General features: G+C 40.4%; 1 protein-coding gene across 1 annotated transcript in view; it reads right to left on the bottom strand.

Annotated features, from left to right (window-relative positions):
* Window positions 1-17,131, bottom strand: part of myo10l1 (myosin X, like 1) — a 44,008-nt gene extending 26,877 nt beyond the window's left edge. The window contains exons 1-2 of the mRNA XM_072365802.1: window positions 16,723-17,131; window positions 6,215-6,313 (exon numbers count right to left, since the gene is read on the bottom strand). Coding sequence (XP_072221903.1) covers window positions 6,215-6,313; window positions 16,723-16,743 — 120 coding nt within the window. The 5' untranslated portion in view covers window positions 16,744-17,131. The remainder of the gene's footprint in view (window positions 1-6,214; window positions 6,314-16,722) is intronic.
* Between the last annotated feature and the right edge of the window lie 262 nt (window positions 17,132-17,393).

Here is a 17,393-nt window from a genome sequence, read left to right as displayed (position 1 = left end):
TCACATTTCTGTTCTATGCCTGCTTTCACAAAAGTTCAAGTTTTCATGATGTGCTACTTCATTTGGCCATTTGTATGCACTGTATTCAAGAATTTTCCATGAATATTAAGAATGTAATAAGACTGACACTGGAGTTATTCATTGACTGCATAATTTACATGAAGAGAAAAATATGCAAAATAGAAACTTTTATTGTGGAACCGTGCACCGTTTTCAGTTTTTTGTCACGTTTGAAATCAGTGATTTTTAAAATGTAAAGATTTAATTTCAACAGAGTCTGAGATATTTAGACATTTATGCCACTGACCCTAAACTTCACATGCGACAACACAACTGTGACTTACATTCTTCTACGTGAACCAGTCATTCCAAGTCCATGAACCACAGTTCTAACTCCAGCACTCGGTTGAAACACATCAGGGATAACGCAGCCTGCAGAGCTAAGGGAGACTTAAAGAAGAACTAAGAACCTGTGTACACAAGTCTTTGGTGAAAGGGTCTAAATCTTTTGATAAGGTGTAGGTGTAATTGCAGAGCAGATAGAGCAAGAATGCATAGAGATCTGCTTGCTCAGGACACATTCTGAGGTATTTTGGGATGCATTTGGCCACAGTTCCTTCGCAAAATGACAGCGAATGTGTCCCGGGCCACAGAGAAGGGACCTTCTCAACTCAGATGCCTCCCACCAGGGGAGAGAAAACAACTCATGTAGCAGAGTTCTCAACCATGTCGGGCACAGCTTTTACCTGCCATTCATTTTTCATAGGATGTTGGCCAATTGCACAAGTAAAAATAAAGCACTTTAAAGTGAGAGACCATGTAGCCTTGCGTTTAGTTTCAGGTCAAGTCGTCAAACTCATAATAATAGATCACAGTGGGATTGTCCTCAGAGGGGCAGTTTCAGTACTATGGAATTCTATGGGTTGAAGTTTCCAGAATTAGACCTGTGGAGGACTTCAGCATTTAGAAATGGAAATAATGAAAGGTATGCATTTATTTGCATATAGATGATTTTTGTGAGAACTTGACACATATATCTATAGTCACCACTTGTGATACGAGGTGTGAAGTGACACATCTCCAGCACAGTACCAAAGAATACTCCACATGACAAATCACCTAAGTTTGATGTGGAAGACTCTTTTGAAGAAAGACTTGTCTGCAGTGATGGTGGAAATGAAAAGCATCTGAAAATGTTCACTATAAGAATAAAACTTCTGCCTCTAAAGCTGTTTGTCAAATGTATACCCCTTAAACAGCAGATAAAGCACAGGCAGGAAAACAACTTGGAGGGACCCATAAGCAATATGATTCTGAGAAAGTAGTGAACCTACAAAGTGGGAAAGTATGTCACCAGTGACTGAAATAAAACACAGCTGAAATGGGAGATTAAAAAAAAGGGTTTTGCAAATGTCTTTGTCTTCTCACATTTGCCCTCCGGTTGGTTTTAACACACATTCTGTGCACAGCTCCTCGCTGCACATTAGCGTTGAAAAAAAAAAAAGACAAGAATGTTCTAACTGTGCTGTATGGGGTGCAGATGTACGCTTGATAGGCTAGACAACACAGAACATCCAAAATGGAATACTTCATATTCAGTAATTCATTATTCAAGAGAGGTACAGAAGAAAAACATTGGATTAATGCGAGAAAAAAAAACCTGAGAGAGTAAAGTGGAGCACGTTTAACTGCTTCTGATTTGTCGTCAGTTGTGCATCACTCACTGAAGGACCAGCCTGCTGTTGCTCTCTGTTCACCTTTATTGTCAATACTTCTGATAAAAGAATTTACAAAATAAAACTACAATGTATTTCCTCTCTAAATGTGTATCTATGTCTTTAAAATGAAAATCATAAATATGGTTGTAGTCATTCCCTGAAAACTTTTTTTGGCAAATTTTGTATGATGGCCAGATGGGAGTAATGAGTGCAAATGTTGAGGGTTATTTTCAGGATAAGTTCACCCTTGCATATATTGTCACTGCATGTGAATGCACGAAGTCAAACCGTTGTAATGGCTATTTTCTTGTGCATTTTGTTGCGTTTTACTTGACTTCCAGATCCTAGTTTGTTTACTGCCACTCATCTGCACTGTGCTTGTCATTATCTTTCTTAGTTTACATACTATCAGATTTCCTTTGCTCTCTGCCAGACCAGCAATCGGTCCAAACTTAAATCTATATTACTCATGTCATGTCTTTTATTTTCTTTTTCATTTTAGCATTGAGTAAAATAGGAGCCTGTCAGACAGGCATGAGAAGGATAGTTCAAAAATATGTTGTCGAAAATATTTACACTCTCAGAAACACAGTCCGCCTTTTCTCTTTCATCGTTTCCTATTTCTTCTCTTTTCTAGCAAAACTGTTTCTATTTCAACCTGCTTTATGGACACACTTTTGCACACACACACACACACACACACATGTACAGTGAATGCATTCTCTCTGATGTCTGAAGCTGCTTTGCATGATTCAGGAGCAGAGCCAGGGGAGACAAGCCTCTTCATCTGACTTCACATATTAGCTGCAGCACAAGTGAGGAGAGCAGCCAAGAGAGCTAGAAAATGGAGAGACAGAGAGAAGAGGCCTGTGGGCACAGTGACCTATATATTTTGTTCACCAGAACGGGCTACAGTATCACACATTACTGTACACACCTGCAGCTCTCCTTTCTGACCTTGGATCTGATCTGTCAGGCGTCCGTGTATCCGATTGGGGAACACTGATATAAGGTCTTTGGTGCAATCTGATCCCACAAGTACAGAAGTCTAGGGCCATTTGAAGGGAGAAACTGGCTTGTTTCACAAACCACTGACAGGCCTCCCCAACTACCAAGCTTAATAAATTGGATTAAGAGAAAGATGTTGGCAACAAGCATCAAGAATGAACAGTGATTGCATCCCCACAGCCCCACAGCACCCTCTCATTACCAGGGAACATATCACATTTAATAAGTCATCATCCTTTTCTGATTTCACTCATCCCATCCAAACAGGATCACTGCCTTCTCTCTTCACTGATAAGCGGGACCGCTAAAAGACAGGAGATCACGCAACTACATCAGTTTGTTTCTCGGTGGAGAACCAAACTAAGAATGTCCTTTCTGAACTTTTCATTAGGTGCATTCAAAGTGCATCTGAGTATATGGACCCCGCTGCAACCCTGCAGCATTTTCTCTGCTCGCGTGTGCTCTCACTGCAGCTTTTACGCTAGCTATTGAAATTCAGGTCACACAAACCATAACTCATCCCATAAGTTATCTGCATGTGAACATGCATGTTGGAGTAAGTCTGTGCATACTGTGTAACTGTAAGGAAAGCACAGCTATAAAAACAAGACTGCACAATTAAAGCAGCAACAATAAAGACTTAATCATATTCTTAGCAACAAAACAACCAGAAAGAAGCAGACAGAGAAAACATGTCTGGTTATTAACAACTAGTTGAAAATAAATTCCAATTTGACCAAAATTCTTTTGGAATTAGAGAGCAAACAATTAACGTCCAGTTTTTATGCCTTTATATTATCTAGAGAACTTTCTGCTCTATCTTTATCTACTGTCCCATTCTTTGCTGACCCAGTTTCACCACAAGTTCATTAATTTTTTTCTCTTATCTGATTTAATCTAATTACATTCTCTACGCTTGAAGCTACACTCAAGTGAGAAAAAAAGGTTAAATCTTGGACCGAGGATGACGTGTTCCCACGTGTGGAGTTTTGTCAACCCAGGGACACAGGTTCTCCTGTAAAATAATCTTCTAACCCTCATTTAAGATCATGAGCTTTAGGTGCTGACATAAAGAACAATACTGCAACCAGGCGTCCTACTGAAATAGATGACTTTGAAAGTGGGGCTAGATAGAAAAACATACACAATTAGTTGGTCCTACAGAAAAAGTTTCTGTTTTTTGACTATTTCACATTTTCCTGTGAGGCCGGGCTTCTCAGCCAACCACATGCAAAGTTTGTGACAATGTTTGTCTTGTTGTTATTTTTGTCAATTTTTCCCATTCAGGGTTCTCTATGTGTAAACTAAAAATAAGCATGACAGGAATCAAAGAGCACTGACATGGTAACACTAGGGATAAACTATAGAATGTCTCAATCATCAAATATCATAGTTGATGTAGTTGATAATGGCATTTGGCTTCTCCGTAACTTGACAACATTACGACTCGTAACAAAAATTATTTTCACTCCAATGCCTTAAATGACCTTGCAAAACCTCAAGAAGAGATTCAGGAAGTACCTCTAACTCACTAAAGTGTTCACATGAGACAGAGAACTCTTGGATTAGATCTGAGTTACAAACAAGAGTAGCTGTGTTTTGACTTGGGTCAGATTAACAAACAAACAGAAATTATTAGCATTTCATCCATATACAAATGTTTAATTTAGCTCCTGTAGTTTACTGGCAGGACTGGCAGTTTGAGGAAAACTCAACGTTAAAAAAATACTGACCAAAAGTGCGGCGTGCAATCTTGTGAGTGCTGCTGATTTGATATCAAGGCTTGCAGTTATGATGCCAAAGCATTTGTAAGCTGGAATAAGTAATGTTGTGAACTGGGTCAGTGTCATACTCAGTACATTACAGAACCACGGTGACAGAGTAGCAGGAACAACTAACAGGAAATGAGGAGTAAAATAAAACAAAGACCTAAAAGCAACCAAATGCTGTCACAGTTTGTTTTTATCTGTTTTACGCTTTCATTTAAAAAATGCCTCCAGCATTCATGGGGCTCAGTGGTTGTGTATCTATGACAATTCAGGAGAACATAGGCAGAGCAGCAGGGATGGATGGGGACCTTGGGATTGCATTGGTCAGATGCTGTTGTAACAGGGTATAGTCCCCCCATCCTGCGGTTTCTCCATCAAATATTCACCATCTTCTGCAGAGCTAACATTTAAACACCAGCAGCTAGCAGAGAGATGGCAGGAGGAGGAGGGGGAGTCAGAGCTGGATGGGGGTTGGGAAGTGGCTCATAATCCAGAGCAAAGAGAATGCCTGCTCCTATAACCTCTATTTTGGGAAATGCCTGTCTGTCCCTGTTGTTTCATCAAACAGGAACCCTGTGGCAGCTGCATCAAAAGGGAAGGGAAGCTTTTAGTGCAGAATTTGAGCAGTTCATATCTAAAAGGCCACAAAAACATTAATTCATTGCACATCATTAAAAGAGAATCCAGATGTTCTTTGAGGGTATAAAGGCAAGACTGGGACTCTTGAATTTTGGCAAAAGAACCACGTCTATAATTAGCTCATTCTTTAATAGCTGCCAACTAGAGTGCATGGGCAAGTGTGTGCCAAATACATCAGCCATAAAAAAAAGGAACATATCCAATCTAAAATCCTGAAACAAGCATGTGCATTTGTTCTCTCATAAGGCTTTCTATCTATTATTACTTTCCTCTGAATGCTGAATGTGTGTCAGAGAAGAATTTTGAATATGTATGAGGATAAAGAGGAGCAGAAGGAAAAGGAAGGAACTGGAGCAGGAAATTGGAGCATCATGACCGCAAGTTTCTATTGATTCGCACCGGAGAGGATGAACCTGCACAGTTGCTTTACCATCACATTGACCTTTCTGTGTATTCAAAATCCACAGTGCATATGACAAATTGTGTGCAGCCACTGCAGTTCTCACTGACACTGCGCACTTCACTTATCTTGTTTAAATTCATTGTTTGTTTAAGTAGAACAGCATTAGTATCCTGGTTCCAATTCCACAGAATCACAAAATATGATATTCTGAGGCTCTCAAAGTTTGGCTCATCACTCTTGCCCAACAAATGCCTTGTGCAAATTTAATTCAAATTATCACATTTCTACCTGGACCTGTCCAGGATGTACCCTACCTCTCGCCCAATGACAGCTGGGATAGGCTTAAATTGGATTAAGCGGGTATCGGAAATGGACATGGATGGACATTTCTAACTGGAACTTTGCTGCAGGTAGTGCCTCTATCCAAAAAAGCACCTCATCTATAACCCAGTAATGCATCTTATTCATAAAACATCCAGTTCTGTAGTTCAGTTAGAGTTTCCTGTACACATATGTGTGACGATGTGTTAAAGATTGAGTCAGCTGTCACAAAGATGACTTTCTGGAAGGTCTCAATGTTGTCTAATGTCTGATGTTGATTGTGTATGAAAGATAAATCCAATCAGAAAAGATAGGTATGAGCAATTTGTAAGTGTGTGTTTTCCTACATTACTTACATCTCCATAGTCAGTTGTGACCACAAGAGTTCCATCGCCGCAGGAGTTGACGGTGGCGGGAAGCAGCTGCTCCTTCTCTCTGACCCAAACTCGGGCCCCCTGGATCACACAAACACACACACAAATACAGTGGTTATGTAAAATCATACTTGATCATGTAAAGTAGCAATCCCTATGCTGAACAGAGAGCCTTGAGCACTCGCCAATAGAAACCACGGAAGGCAGGTTAGCAGAAACAACTTGCATATTACTGTAGGTTTGATGATGATAGAATAAATACAGAAAAGGGTACAAAGTCAGTAGTGGTAACTGACAAAGTGCAGGAAGCTGTCAGAGTGAATGGGATGACTAAGAGTAGGTGCAGACAGATGTGGGTAAATGGAAGACTGTAACATCTGGTGAAGCAACAGTGCTTGAATCACTCAGGATTAGAGGACGTGTATTCTTCCCAGACCCTTCAGCACAGACAAAGCTCTCTTTCAGAAAGTCACTGACCTCTTCCCTGAAAACCTAAAAAAGGGGCACAGTATAACAATGGAGGCAAAGAAGAGGGGGCTAAAAAAGGAAATATGAGTCAATAGAGTCACTGAAGTACTGTAAAATATGCCAGAGGACCACCTCAGTAGGGACTGCTACTGTAAAGGAGAGACATTTTTATGATGCAGGTTTCCCATCAGAATATTGCTCAGGAACTAAATGAGCAGGGTTTCTTTACATCTGGCTGGTTTTGATGTTATGACCGTTTGGTGAAGTCTTCTTGTGTCAAAAGTGAAGCTTTTTGCCCTCGAGTGAAACACATCTGGTTGCTGCTAAGCACTGGCTACTAAACATCTCTGACTCTGACAGACGTCCATTCACAAAGCGTGAACTTTTTCATGTTATAAAAAAGTCAAAGACGTTTTAAGTCATTATGGTGTTCAATTTTCACTCATTTTGATGGTTGTGACAGTGATCCTAAGATGCTTCTATATTGAGGTAGATAACATCCCTAAAAAGTCAGTGTTTGGGGCTGTGATTGACATAACTAACTAGGAGCCAATGGGAGTAATTGACAAGCCATGTGGATGAAACAGGCCCCAGGACTCACTTGAGTTGCATTCTCACAGTTTTGATTCAGGACTTTTAGACACTGCTTTTTTCAATAGACAGTATTGCTGTGCAAGATTGTTTCACTCAGTTTTTGGTTTGGTTTGGTCCTCAACGGATTCTGATATCCAGTTCATTTCCTCTTTTTTCCTTATTCTGGTAAGATTTTGGATTCCACCACTGGACCCCACTATGCAAGCCAGCCAGCCAGCTTGGCAATATACATTGTCATTCAAATATGGCACTTTTAGCTACAAGGACTCCAAGACGGCTTGGACAAACTGCAGTAATGTCAGTATGTTCATCTTTTGCATACAGTCTCTAATCAGGACAAAGCATAATTTTGCATTTTTGCTTTGTCAGCTGAATGCATATAGATTTGCAAACAGTTTGCACTTCATTCAGTGGTATTGCTGACATAAAACTAATTACGTTTGGCTATATAACCTTAACTGAGAATCAATGTCACTTACACAGAGAATATATAAACAGGAGAATGTCATGTGAAAAGCTTTTGAATTCTAATTAAAAAACCAAAACTCAGGCACTGTTTCCTCAGGCAGCAGTTAGGTGTGCTGCATATGTTACCATAGTGACCTAGCCAGGGTAAAAAAAAAGACCCATCTTCATGAAAAATCTAGCTCTACACTCAACATACCTCGCTAACCCACTAGCAAGACACGAGTCTGTTTTAATATACTGAGAATTAAACAATTTTTTCATTAACATTTTTACAAATCAACATAAAAATGATTCTTTCAATTTACATTCAGCATGTTCAGCTTCTAGATAATGAAAGTCTGCCGGTTTTCTCTGCCTTATATTATTGTAAAATCAAAATGGGAGAAACATGGGAATTTTTCACAATTAACAGCTCTGACAATTTGGCCAAATAATCCGACTTGCCATGATGATTATTATAGATGTTAGTCATGTTACATTTATACATAAAACAGGATAAGTATGGTAAAGAGAATTTTGCTGTATACATCAGTGTACTGGCATCTTCAGTAATGTATGAGTTTTTCAACTCTCCAGTTTGAAGCCTATGTGATAGTTGTAGTCTTTTCCCTCCTCTAAACCCTGCACACATGCACTCAGATCTTAAAGAAACCCAGTTGTGCTCCAAGCCATGAAGTTAACCAGGCAGAAATCAGTCCCACACGCAAACAGTGTGCTATATATATACAGGAAAAGATAGCTTAAGGTTAGGCTTAAGGATAAAATGTCTGGGTCTGTTTGATGCAGGTTAACACTGCTGGTTTTAACAAACGTAAACTCTAGTGTTTTTGTATTGCTTGTGCTGTCTGTTGTTTTTTCCTTGGCAGTTCTCTATTTTTAACTATCTCCTTGCACTTCTAGGTCTTCTCTCTATCTCTCTTTCTCTCTGTCTGCAATCAGTCAACCTGCCTTGACATTACCTCCAGCTCGTCTGTTAGATTCCAGCACAATGGCCCATTATAGAGACCTGATGATCTCTCCAGCCTGAGGCCACATGTTCACAGTTCTCCAGTACTTCACTACATTCTGCTTGAACTGATAATCTGACCTCTGACCCTAATAAACCTCTAACACTGATCTTTTAGCATCAGCTGTTGAGCACATTCATGGTTAAGAGACACACATGCATCTCCAGAGATCATTATGCTTGCTTTAAACCAGAGTTTAGTGCATGTTTCTACTTTTCATCTCTCCTCTTCAGGTAAATTGCTCTCCATTCCCAGATTGATGTGCTATTTCAGGGTAAACCATGATGAAGGGGAGATAAGGTGTTACAAATGATTTGCCAGCATTACAACATACAACCCACCCACACCCTCACACCCATCCTCTCCTCCTCCTCTCGGTGTCCTCCTCCCTTCCCCCTTCTATTACAGACCCAGACAGACAGGAATGGTCATGCATTTCAACAAAGCCACATCCTTTCTGTGCCCTCAAAACTGCAGCTAAAACACCATCTCCCTCTATGCTTCCCATTGTTTCTATGCTATATGTAATACACACTGGATTAAAAGTCAAACTCGGGCCTCCAGCTCCATCCATCTCCTTCTTTTCAAGCTCCATTAAATCTGGTTCACCCTCCATTGTCACTTTAGCCTCAAACACGACCCCTGACCTCCATGCAACCAGAGTTTAAAGAGTGCCAATATATCCTGCTCAAGGGATGATATCTTAATTAATTCCTTTGAGCTAGTTAGAATAGTTAAGTAGGAGTACAAATAAAGTAAGCTATGTAATTAAGAAATACACTTATAGAAGACATTAATTCTCATAACTGACAGTATAAGCAAACCCTTTTCAAGCTGACAGCTGTTCTGGTGTTCATTTTACATTACTGTGAGAATCACTCTTAAGATTCAGCTATACTGATTTAAAACATAATCTGACTAAAGACCTCTATATCCCTTTTCCTTGAAAGACAAGATATAAATTCTGATCCTATTTGAAGTATATCTATACAATAGCTTAAAATCCGCCACAAAACTCTCCAAAGATATGACTATCAGTTAATAAAGGGTTCAAAACTTCTGCACTCGATGAATGGCTGAAAGAGATTGTGGGGCAGCATCATCTGTTTTCCTTTGCTAAAGTGTGGTCCATTGTATCGCATGCAAAAAAAAGAAAAGAAGCTTAAAACACGAGTTCATGAGTTCAATCAGCTCATGTCATGGCTGCCTCTTAGATACTACCTGGTCATACTTAGTTTGTAACCCTCTAGACATCAAAACTATTTGATCCTGTACGGCAAAACAGCATCACCAATAAGACAATAAAACCTTCCGGTCTCTGCAGCCTGTTTTTAATAATGTATAAGCTAACAGAAGCTCTCGTGTATATAGACTAAAGCATTTGTCAAAGTCACCAACCTAACAACTCTTGAAATAAAATTTGCCACAGATGAGCAAATATCTGTTGTTGAAAGTCAACAACACACTTTTATAAAGCGTGGTTTTGAAATAATTTTGTGTTGCAGGAAAGATAGCAGAGGGGATAATCGATCCAGTGAAGGTAAAGAGATAAGACACGATAATTCAAGAGTTTCGTGAGTAACCCTAACCCGAAACAGATGAATAAATGATGACAGAAACAGCTGACCAGTCAGCAGCTAATGGAAGATAATTAAATACCTTCTTGAAGGTGGACACTGTAGTATTTCTGACTAAAAGTCAGTGATACACAAAGACATGGCTTGTAATATGTGTTCAGAGCAGGCAACATATACAAGGTCAAATTCAGAATGAATCTTCAGTCCAGACATGACTGTGATAAAACTCCCTGATCTTTCCCGTCAGGGCACTCCATTCTGTGTCAGAGACCTAAACTGTGTCAGCAATATTCCATTAAAGGTGATAATACAATCAGGACAGCGAGGATTTAAGCAGATTATGGTAGCTGGAAGGAGAGCAACAGCTGTTTATGTGTGTGGGCATGCGTGGGTGGCTGTCACCTGCCTATATATAAGTCACATCTGTCACTAAAAGAGATTATGATGCATTTTAACACTACAAGTCCAAAAAAGATCTTGGGTCAAACAGACAGAAAAAAGAATGAATACAGCAAAACAAGTTTTTTTTCCAAAGAATATAATTATCTTTTGATGTAGGACTTTATAGGAAGATTCACTTTAATTCAATGGAATGTTGCATTATCATAACCAGCACTTTAAGGGGGACGGGGACTCACATTCCAAAAGTAGAATTAAGTTTAAATTTATCCATCCACCCATTTCCTACACCTGCTTAACCCAGTTAAGGGTCGTGTTGGAGCTGGAGCCTATCCCAGCTGTCATTGGGCGAGAGGTGGGGTACACCCTGTACAGGTCAACAAGACAAACAGTCATGCACACTCACTCCTAAGGTTCATTTAGAATCCCCAATTAACTTAACAGTGTGAGGAAGCCGGAGTACCCAGAGAGAACCCATGCATGTATGGGGAGAACATGCTCCACTCCACACAGACAGACCCCAGACCCCAGCTGATCCCAGCTGAGATTCAAACCAGAAACACTCTTGCTGTGAGGTGACGGCACTACACCACCGTGCAGCTGTTTAAATTCATCACGCAAATTCATTTGCAAAATCAAATAAAACGAGGAGCCACCTTTTTCTATGTCTTCATAGATTAAGATGAAAAGTTGAAAAGACTAAAAGTCCCTGCATTCGAGAACCCTGAGAAGTGGATAGTAACAGTAATGAAAACTATTTTTTTCCAGCAAAAAGCAGCTACTAGGCTACTAAAGGTCTATGTCTACATTTTGGATACCTCGGCTTCTTTGACAGCGGATGTTGACCAATAACATCGTAGACAAACACCATTGCTGCCTCATTTAAAACCCGATCTCACAGAAATAAATGGGATAAAACATTTTCACAGCATCTTGCTGGCGGGAAATTATATGCCAGAACCACAGTAGCTTTGGCATGGTTGACATACAAATTCACTGGTAAGGTAGTATAAAACAGACAAGAGCAGCAGGAGAGTTGGTGCAAATACAGGACTTTCGTCATTTGGCGCTCTGAAAACATATAGATATTGCAAAATTTGAATCCCAAAGTGTGTTTTTTTCACTCAAAAGTCTACTTTCATTCCCAACTCATACCAAGTTTTCCTGGTTTATGCCACACATTCCTCCAAAATGTCAGATGTTGTTTCATTCCATTTCTTAACTGTGATTTAACTAGAGTTGGTTCTTTTCAAACCAACAAAATGTCCCCTCCTACCTATTCCTGTGAGAACATTTGGCTAATTTGGCACACAACCCCACACACAAGGAGCAGCCATATTGGGTCAAAGCTCTCTCTCGCACAGCTACTGTAGTGCACGTGAAGTTGAAGCACATATATAATGCGTTCTGTGTTCCCTTTTTTTTTACTGCTTAACTACTTTATCTTTTATCCTGTGCTGAATTTCAAAACAAACACATAAATGATTTATCCAAAATTCACAAGAAATCTGGTCACAGTCTACTGCAAAATTTAAAGCAGGGATAATAGCAGCAGATATAAGCAGCTGTTAGCTGTACTTTGTGGGTGTGTGTGTTTGTACAGTGCAAATCCTCTTTGAGAATTCAGCTTATTATCACGTTCTTTCTCATCTTTGATTAAAACACAGTCACACACCCCCACTAACACCCTGGCAACAAGAATCCACAGCAACAGTGTGGAGACAGGACACCATGGAAACAGCATTTATCCTCTAAGTACTGGTGGATGCTGGGAGTTGTCCTGGATAGTTTGATCTAATTTCATTTACAGTTGTTTTTACATATTGTGTATGTGCTACAAAAATTGGAATTTCCAAAAATATTTGAACTCTGTATAATTGAAAGACTCCAACTTAAGCTGTCACTACTATGCATGTCTTAGGATCAGAGTAGATTGTGAGCATTTCAGCTATTAGCCTTTGTTGACCTTTATAAGCGCCTAAAAACATAGCACATGCATGCACTGCAAGATATTTGCCAAGTATTATTTGGTCAGAAGGGAATTCAAACCCTCCATCCGTGCATTATCTAAGAACATGACTTGAAAACTCCTAACGGATGGTTTGCTACAAACCGTCTCGCCTGGAGGCACAACATCGCATGAGCAAAACTACTTTGTGCGTGTGCATTTATAAAAATAAAAAAATGAAAGGTTACCATAACAGTTAAGTATTTTGGTGAAAATGTGTGTACTGTAGATAATATTTACAACACAGTTTTAAGTTAAAAATTTTCTTTTTTTTAAAAGATGTTGCATATTTCTATTGTTTTTAGCATATTTATACTTTTTTTCCCTCTTTTTTTGACAGAGAGAACTGCACCCTGCACCCTTTGTTGTATAACGTTTCCTTGCTACAATAACAAAAATGAGATTCTGATTCTGATACGATGGTACATTGTGCTCTGTGGATGCTGGGACTGGAGTGCCGTCTTGTAAGGATTGTCGTCCCGTTCCCTCAACCCACTGTTGCCAGGTTAGTTTTTGTTTGATTTGGCTAAAAATGGTTCAAACTGGTGGAGAAAAGACAAAATGGAAAAGGTTCAGGCCTGAAAGGTCAAATGACGCATGTCATTCCAGGTTATAATGGGTTAAATAAGCTGTGTCAAAGGTAATCCTGAAAGGACAAACAATAAAATATCCCTTTTTTCCAGTCTAGTAGCTAGTCTCTTGACTGGCTCTGTCTCTGAAGGATGGCAACAGGTATATTAAAAAGAAAAAAAAATAACACTACTGAGATGCCAGCAGAGATTGAGTCCTTATCAAAGCCAGCGACAGATTACCATTCAGCTAATGCCCAATGATAAACCGATTTTAGTCACAGAAAAGCCAGCAATATGAAATGAGTTTAACATTTATGAGTTTAACCCAGTAACATATTGCATCAACTACTACCTTCGCTGGGCATTAGCACGCCTCGGCTAACAGGCATGCTGAAGTTCTGGAGAATGGAACTTTATATATAAGGAATGAAGCTTAAGCAGTCTATGTCCACACAAGCTTTTAAATTTATTTGAATTATGTGTCCATGTTTTATTTTTTTCCTTTTCATTCCTTTTCAAAGTACTTTGCGTATGTGATATGATGTTGCTACTACGCTCCAGTAGCAGTGTGTTTTTGCAGATTGCATTCGGTGACTTCAAGATCAGTGGTTTGCTATTTAGCCAGATTCCATCACTGCCTTTTTAATGGGGCTGTAGTGAGGTTGAGCTGCAAAAAGAAAAGAAAAAGGAAAAAGAGGAAACATAAGACAGAGAGCTGCCAGAAGGGTGAAGGAGACCAACAAAGCAGCGTTAAGAGTGGTTGGTTGAGCAAGACGGAGTTGCACCAAGAGAGTGGCTGCAGGCAGTGACAGAGCATCAGAGGGAAGGGGAAAGAGGAGAGAGAAAGAGAGAGAGACAGGCAGAGCTGATGCAGCTCCTGAGCAGAACAAATGTGTTTGGAGCAGCGGAATATAGGTCACACATCTCCAGTGACTGCTTCCTTACCTCCACTGAACCAGCTTCTTTGCCATAGCTTCTTTGCAATATGTGATTTACAAGAAACACTACATCATCTGGACCACAAGGTATAGACACAGGCTCTGCTAAATTCCACAGAACAAGAGAGAAGGTTCACATTTTTGCTTCTATTAAAATACTTACTATTGCTCAAGCTGCCAAAAAATCAAACAGTATATGCTTTGATTTTTGCTGGTCTGTTTGCATGAATGCTTCACCGATTCTGTATTTAGACAATTATTCTGTGTGCATCGAAATAATCAATATTTTACTATAAATCAAGTAAATCAAGCATCAACACTCAATCTCAGCGTGAGAGAGCTTTTGATGCTCTACAACGATACTTACAGTGGCCGAACAGTGATAAATAGATTTATAGCTTGTTAGGTTTCATAACCTCAAAGGAGAAAGACTTTTGATTTGAACATAATATTGAATGTAGTGACAATCAAAGTTTTTCTTTCTACATTCACTGGTCACTAGTTTTTGTTGAAAGTGAAGAATAGTACCAATGCATGACCAACGTACCAAGCAAGGACTTCAATGTTGGTGGAACCCAATCCATGTGCAAATGATAGTGGGACTAAATATAAGTATGCTTAACAAATTTATCACTGGATCACACTGACACAGTTTTTCTATAGTATCTTTTATGCCCACTTAAGTTTTATCTCAAAATTCTTAAATCACTTTTGGCTTTTTCCACTGTGGTTTAAACTGTTGTATCCAAAGTTTTGGATTCTTGTTTGCACATACTGTCACTAAAACTGTCATATTTTACAGCTAATCAACCAAATTTGAATACGCACATTTCATACAGTAGTCTAATGCCACATTACATTCTAATGCCACATGACATTTCATGCTTGGCTGATCAGCCAGCAACCACGTTTTCTGCCTGGGTTGAGAGAGCAACGAAGAGAGGGGTCAGCTGTTCACTCTCTGGTTTTTAGGGGATAGTGCTGCAAATGGAGTTTACGACTGAGAGATGAAGGGATGAAATCAGTTGAGGAATGAAACTAAGTGGATACTGGACAGACACCTCCCAGGAGGACTGATTACTCAGTGCTCCACTGGATGAAGTCAAGTTTCTGGGTATCAAATATGCAGTTTATGCAGGGCTGCAGGCCTGAGCATCATAACTCAATAAATCACTCCATTTTCAGATCTCACAGAGGCTTTCAGTGTGTACTGTTTGGTGCTGCGGGGCTGCTTATATGGGGGTCTGTGAATCAATAATGGGATCAATGAATTAGAGACAGACTGATGGGAAATGAAGCAGGAAAGGTGGTTGTTGCATTTTGCTGTAGTTGTGTGATAATCCAAAGGCTTATGATGGTTAGTTATGTTGTATTCCCCAGAAACAGCAAAGAAGGACCTCGAATAAAGAGCAGTAACCTCTTTGGCCCTTTTACTCCCACATCTATCCACCCAACCACTTGCACACACTGATGAATGACATCACTGTCAGTGTGAGGAGCATTTAAACCCATATCAGATTAACTAAAGATGGGGGAGGATAAGTAGCTTGGACAGGAAAGATACTGGTATCAAAGTCAGAGGAAAAGACTGTGTTTTGTGAGATTGTGGGGGAGTCTGTGCTACAGATTGGGGTTGGTGGAAAAAAAATAGAGCAAGAGGTAAGAGGCTTGCATCTACTGAGGGGGATGTAAAATGAAGAGGAAAACATTTTTGTTATATTTAAGGCAGAAATTAAATCCAGGCAGGCCTTTGATGAGGTTTACCCACCAGAAAATGTTAGCTGAATTGATATGTTGTTGATTTTTCTCCCTCATCTCACATATTCCAGCTACACACACATATCCCTCATCCTGCCACTCCTCCCACATCAAGGAGCCACCCTCCTCCTCCTCCTTCACTCTCCTGTACCGGCCAATATACAAACCCATGGATCCCATCTCCATCCCACTCACAGCGCAATAAAATCGGCTGAAAGGGTCTCTCCACAGCAGCATGAAGTGGGATGGCTGTTGCTGGAGGCCAATACTGCCTACCCTCCCATAACAGATTGGCTTTAATCCGAAAGCCAGCCTTATGGATGCAAAAGCCCGTGTCAGCCCTCGTTTGGCCAATTTTTCTGCGGCTCTGCTCTGAATTAATCCACCAATCCGGTAGCCAGGCCCTGATGCTCTGCAGTGATAATGAAATAAACGGGGTGTTTATATGTATAATCGATACATGTATGTACTTTCAATGAAATCAGGCCAATTTCTTGTGCTTTTGTTGGGAACGGTGTGAAGCCGACGGTAGTAAATCAACACCTGCCATGACCTCGACATGCATCAAAATGATAAATCGTAAAAGCTTAATGCAGAATAGACGTGCATCGGTGGAAATCCAGGCTTTATCAAACCATGACTGCTAAATCCCTCAGTAATGTTTAGCTCCGTTACAGTGACACATAACATCAATGCCTCACCTCTGTAAAAAATGACTCCATCCTGCCTACTCCTCCCAGACGAAGCGCGCCCGGCCCGGCAGAGAGCAGACACCGGCACCGGTCTCAGGTGTGCAAATCTCACCAGTGGAAAGGTGCGCGTGTTTGTCGAGATGGGAGAGGTGGCGGTGGCTCAGTGTTCCTATTTCCCATTCAACGATCGTTAATTTTCAGTCCCTAAATGGCTCAGTTGCTCAAACACACCTCAGCAGCGTCCGGGCGCTATGCGCAAAGAAAAGCACATGAGGAAAATCCAGGGAGGCTGTGATGAAAAATTGAAAATGTCCACGCCAGGGATCCGTCGGAGGAGCTTTAATTGAAGCGCCCAGTCTTTTTCAGGTCTGCGTCGTTTGAGTGACCCAGTATACGTGTGTTAGAATGTGTGCTGATACGGGTGTGCGTGTGTGTGAGGCTGACAGTGGACCAGTCCGGGGTAGAATCAGCTTGACGCTGCCCACCGCACACACCGACGGGGTGGTGCAGACACAGCCTTCTCCAATACAAAAACACACACACATGAAGCTCACACATAGCTTTACTGCTTACAATCAGACTAACATCTGCGTCTCAATTCCATCAGTCACAAAAAGGCTCAGCTCTCATGAAAATAAGTGACCTTGCTCTGCGAATCAGAACAGTTGAAAGCCGCGATC

This window comes from Leuresthes tenuis, unplaced genomic scaffold, assembly GCF_036924035.1.
Source record: "Leuresthes tenuis unplaced genomic scaffold, fLeuTen1.0.hap1 SCAF_15, whole genome shotgun sequence".
Lineage (NCBI taxonomy): Eukaryota > Metazoa > Chordata > Actinopteri > Atheriniformes > Atherinopsidae > Leuresthes > Leuresthes tenuis.
The sequence above is the reverse complement of the archived record's forward strand: the minus strand, read 5'-3'. Positions and strand labels throughout refer to the sequence as shown.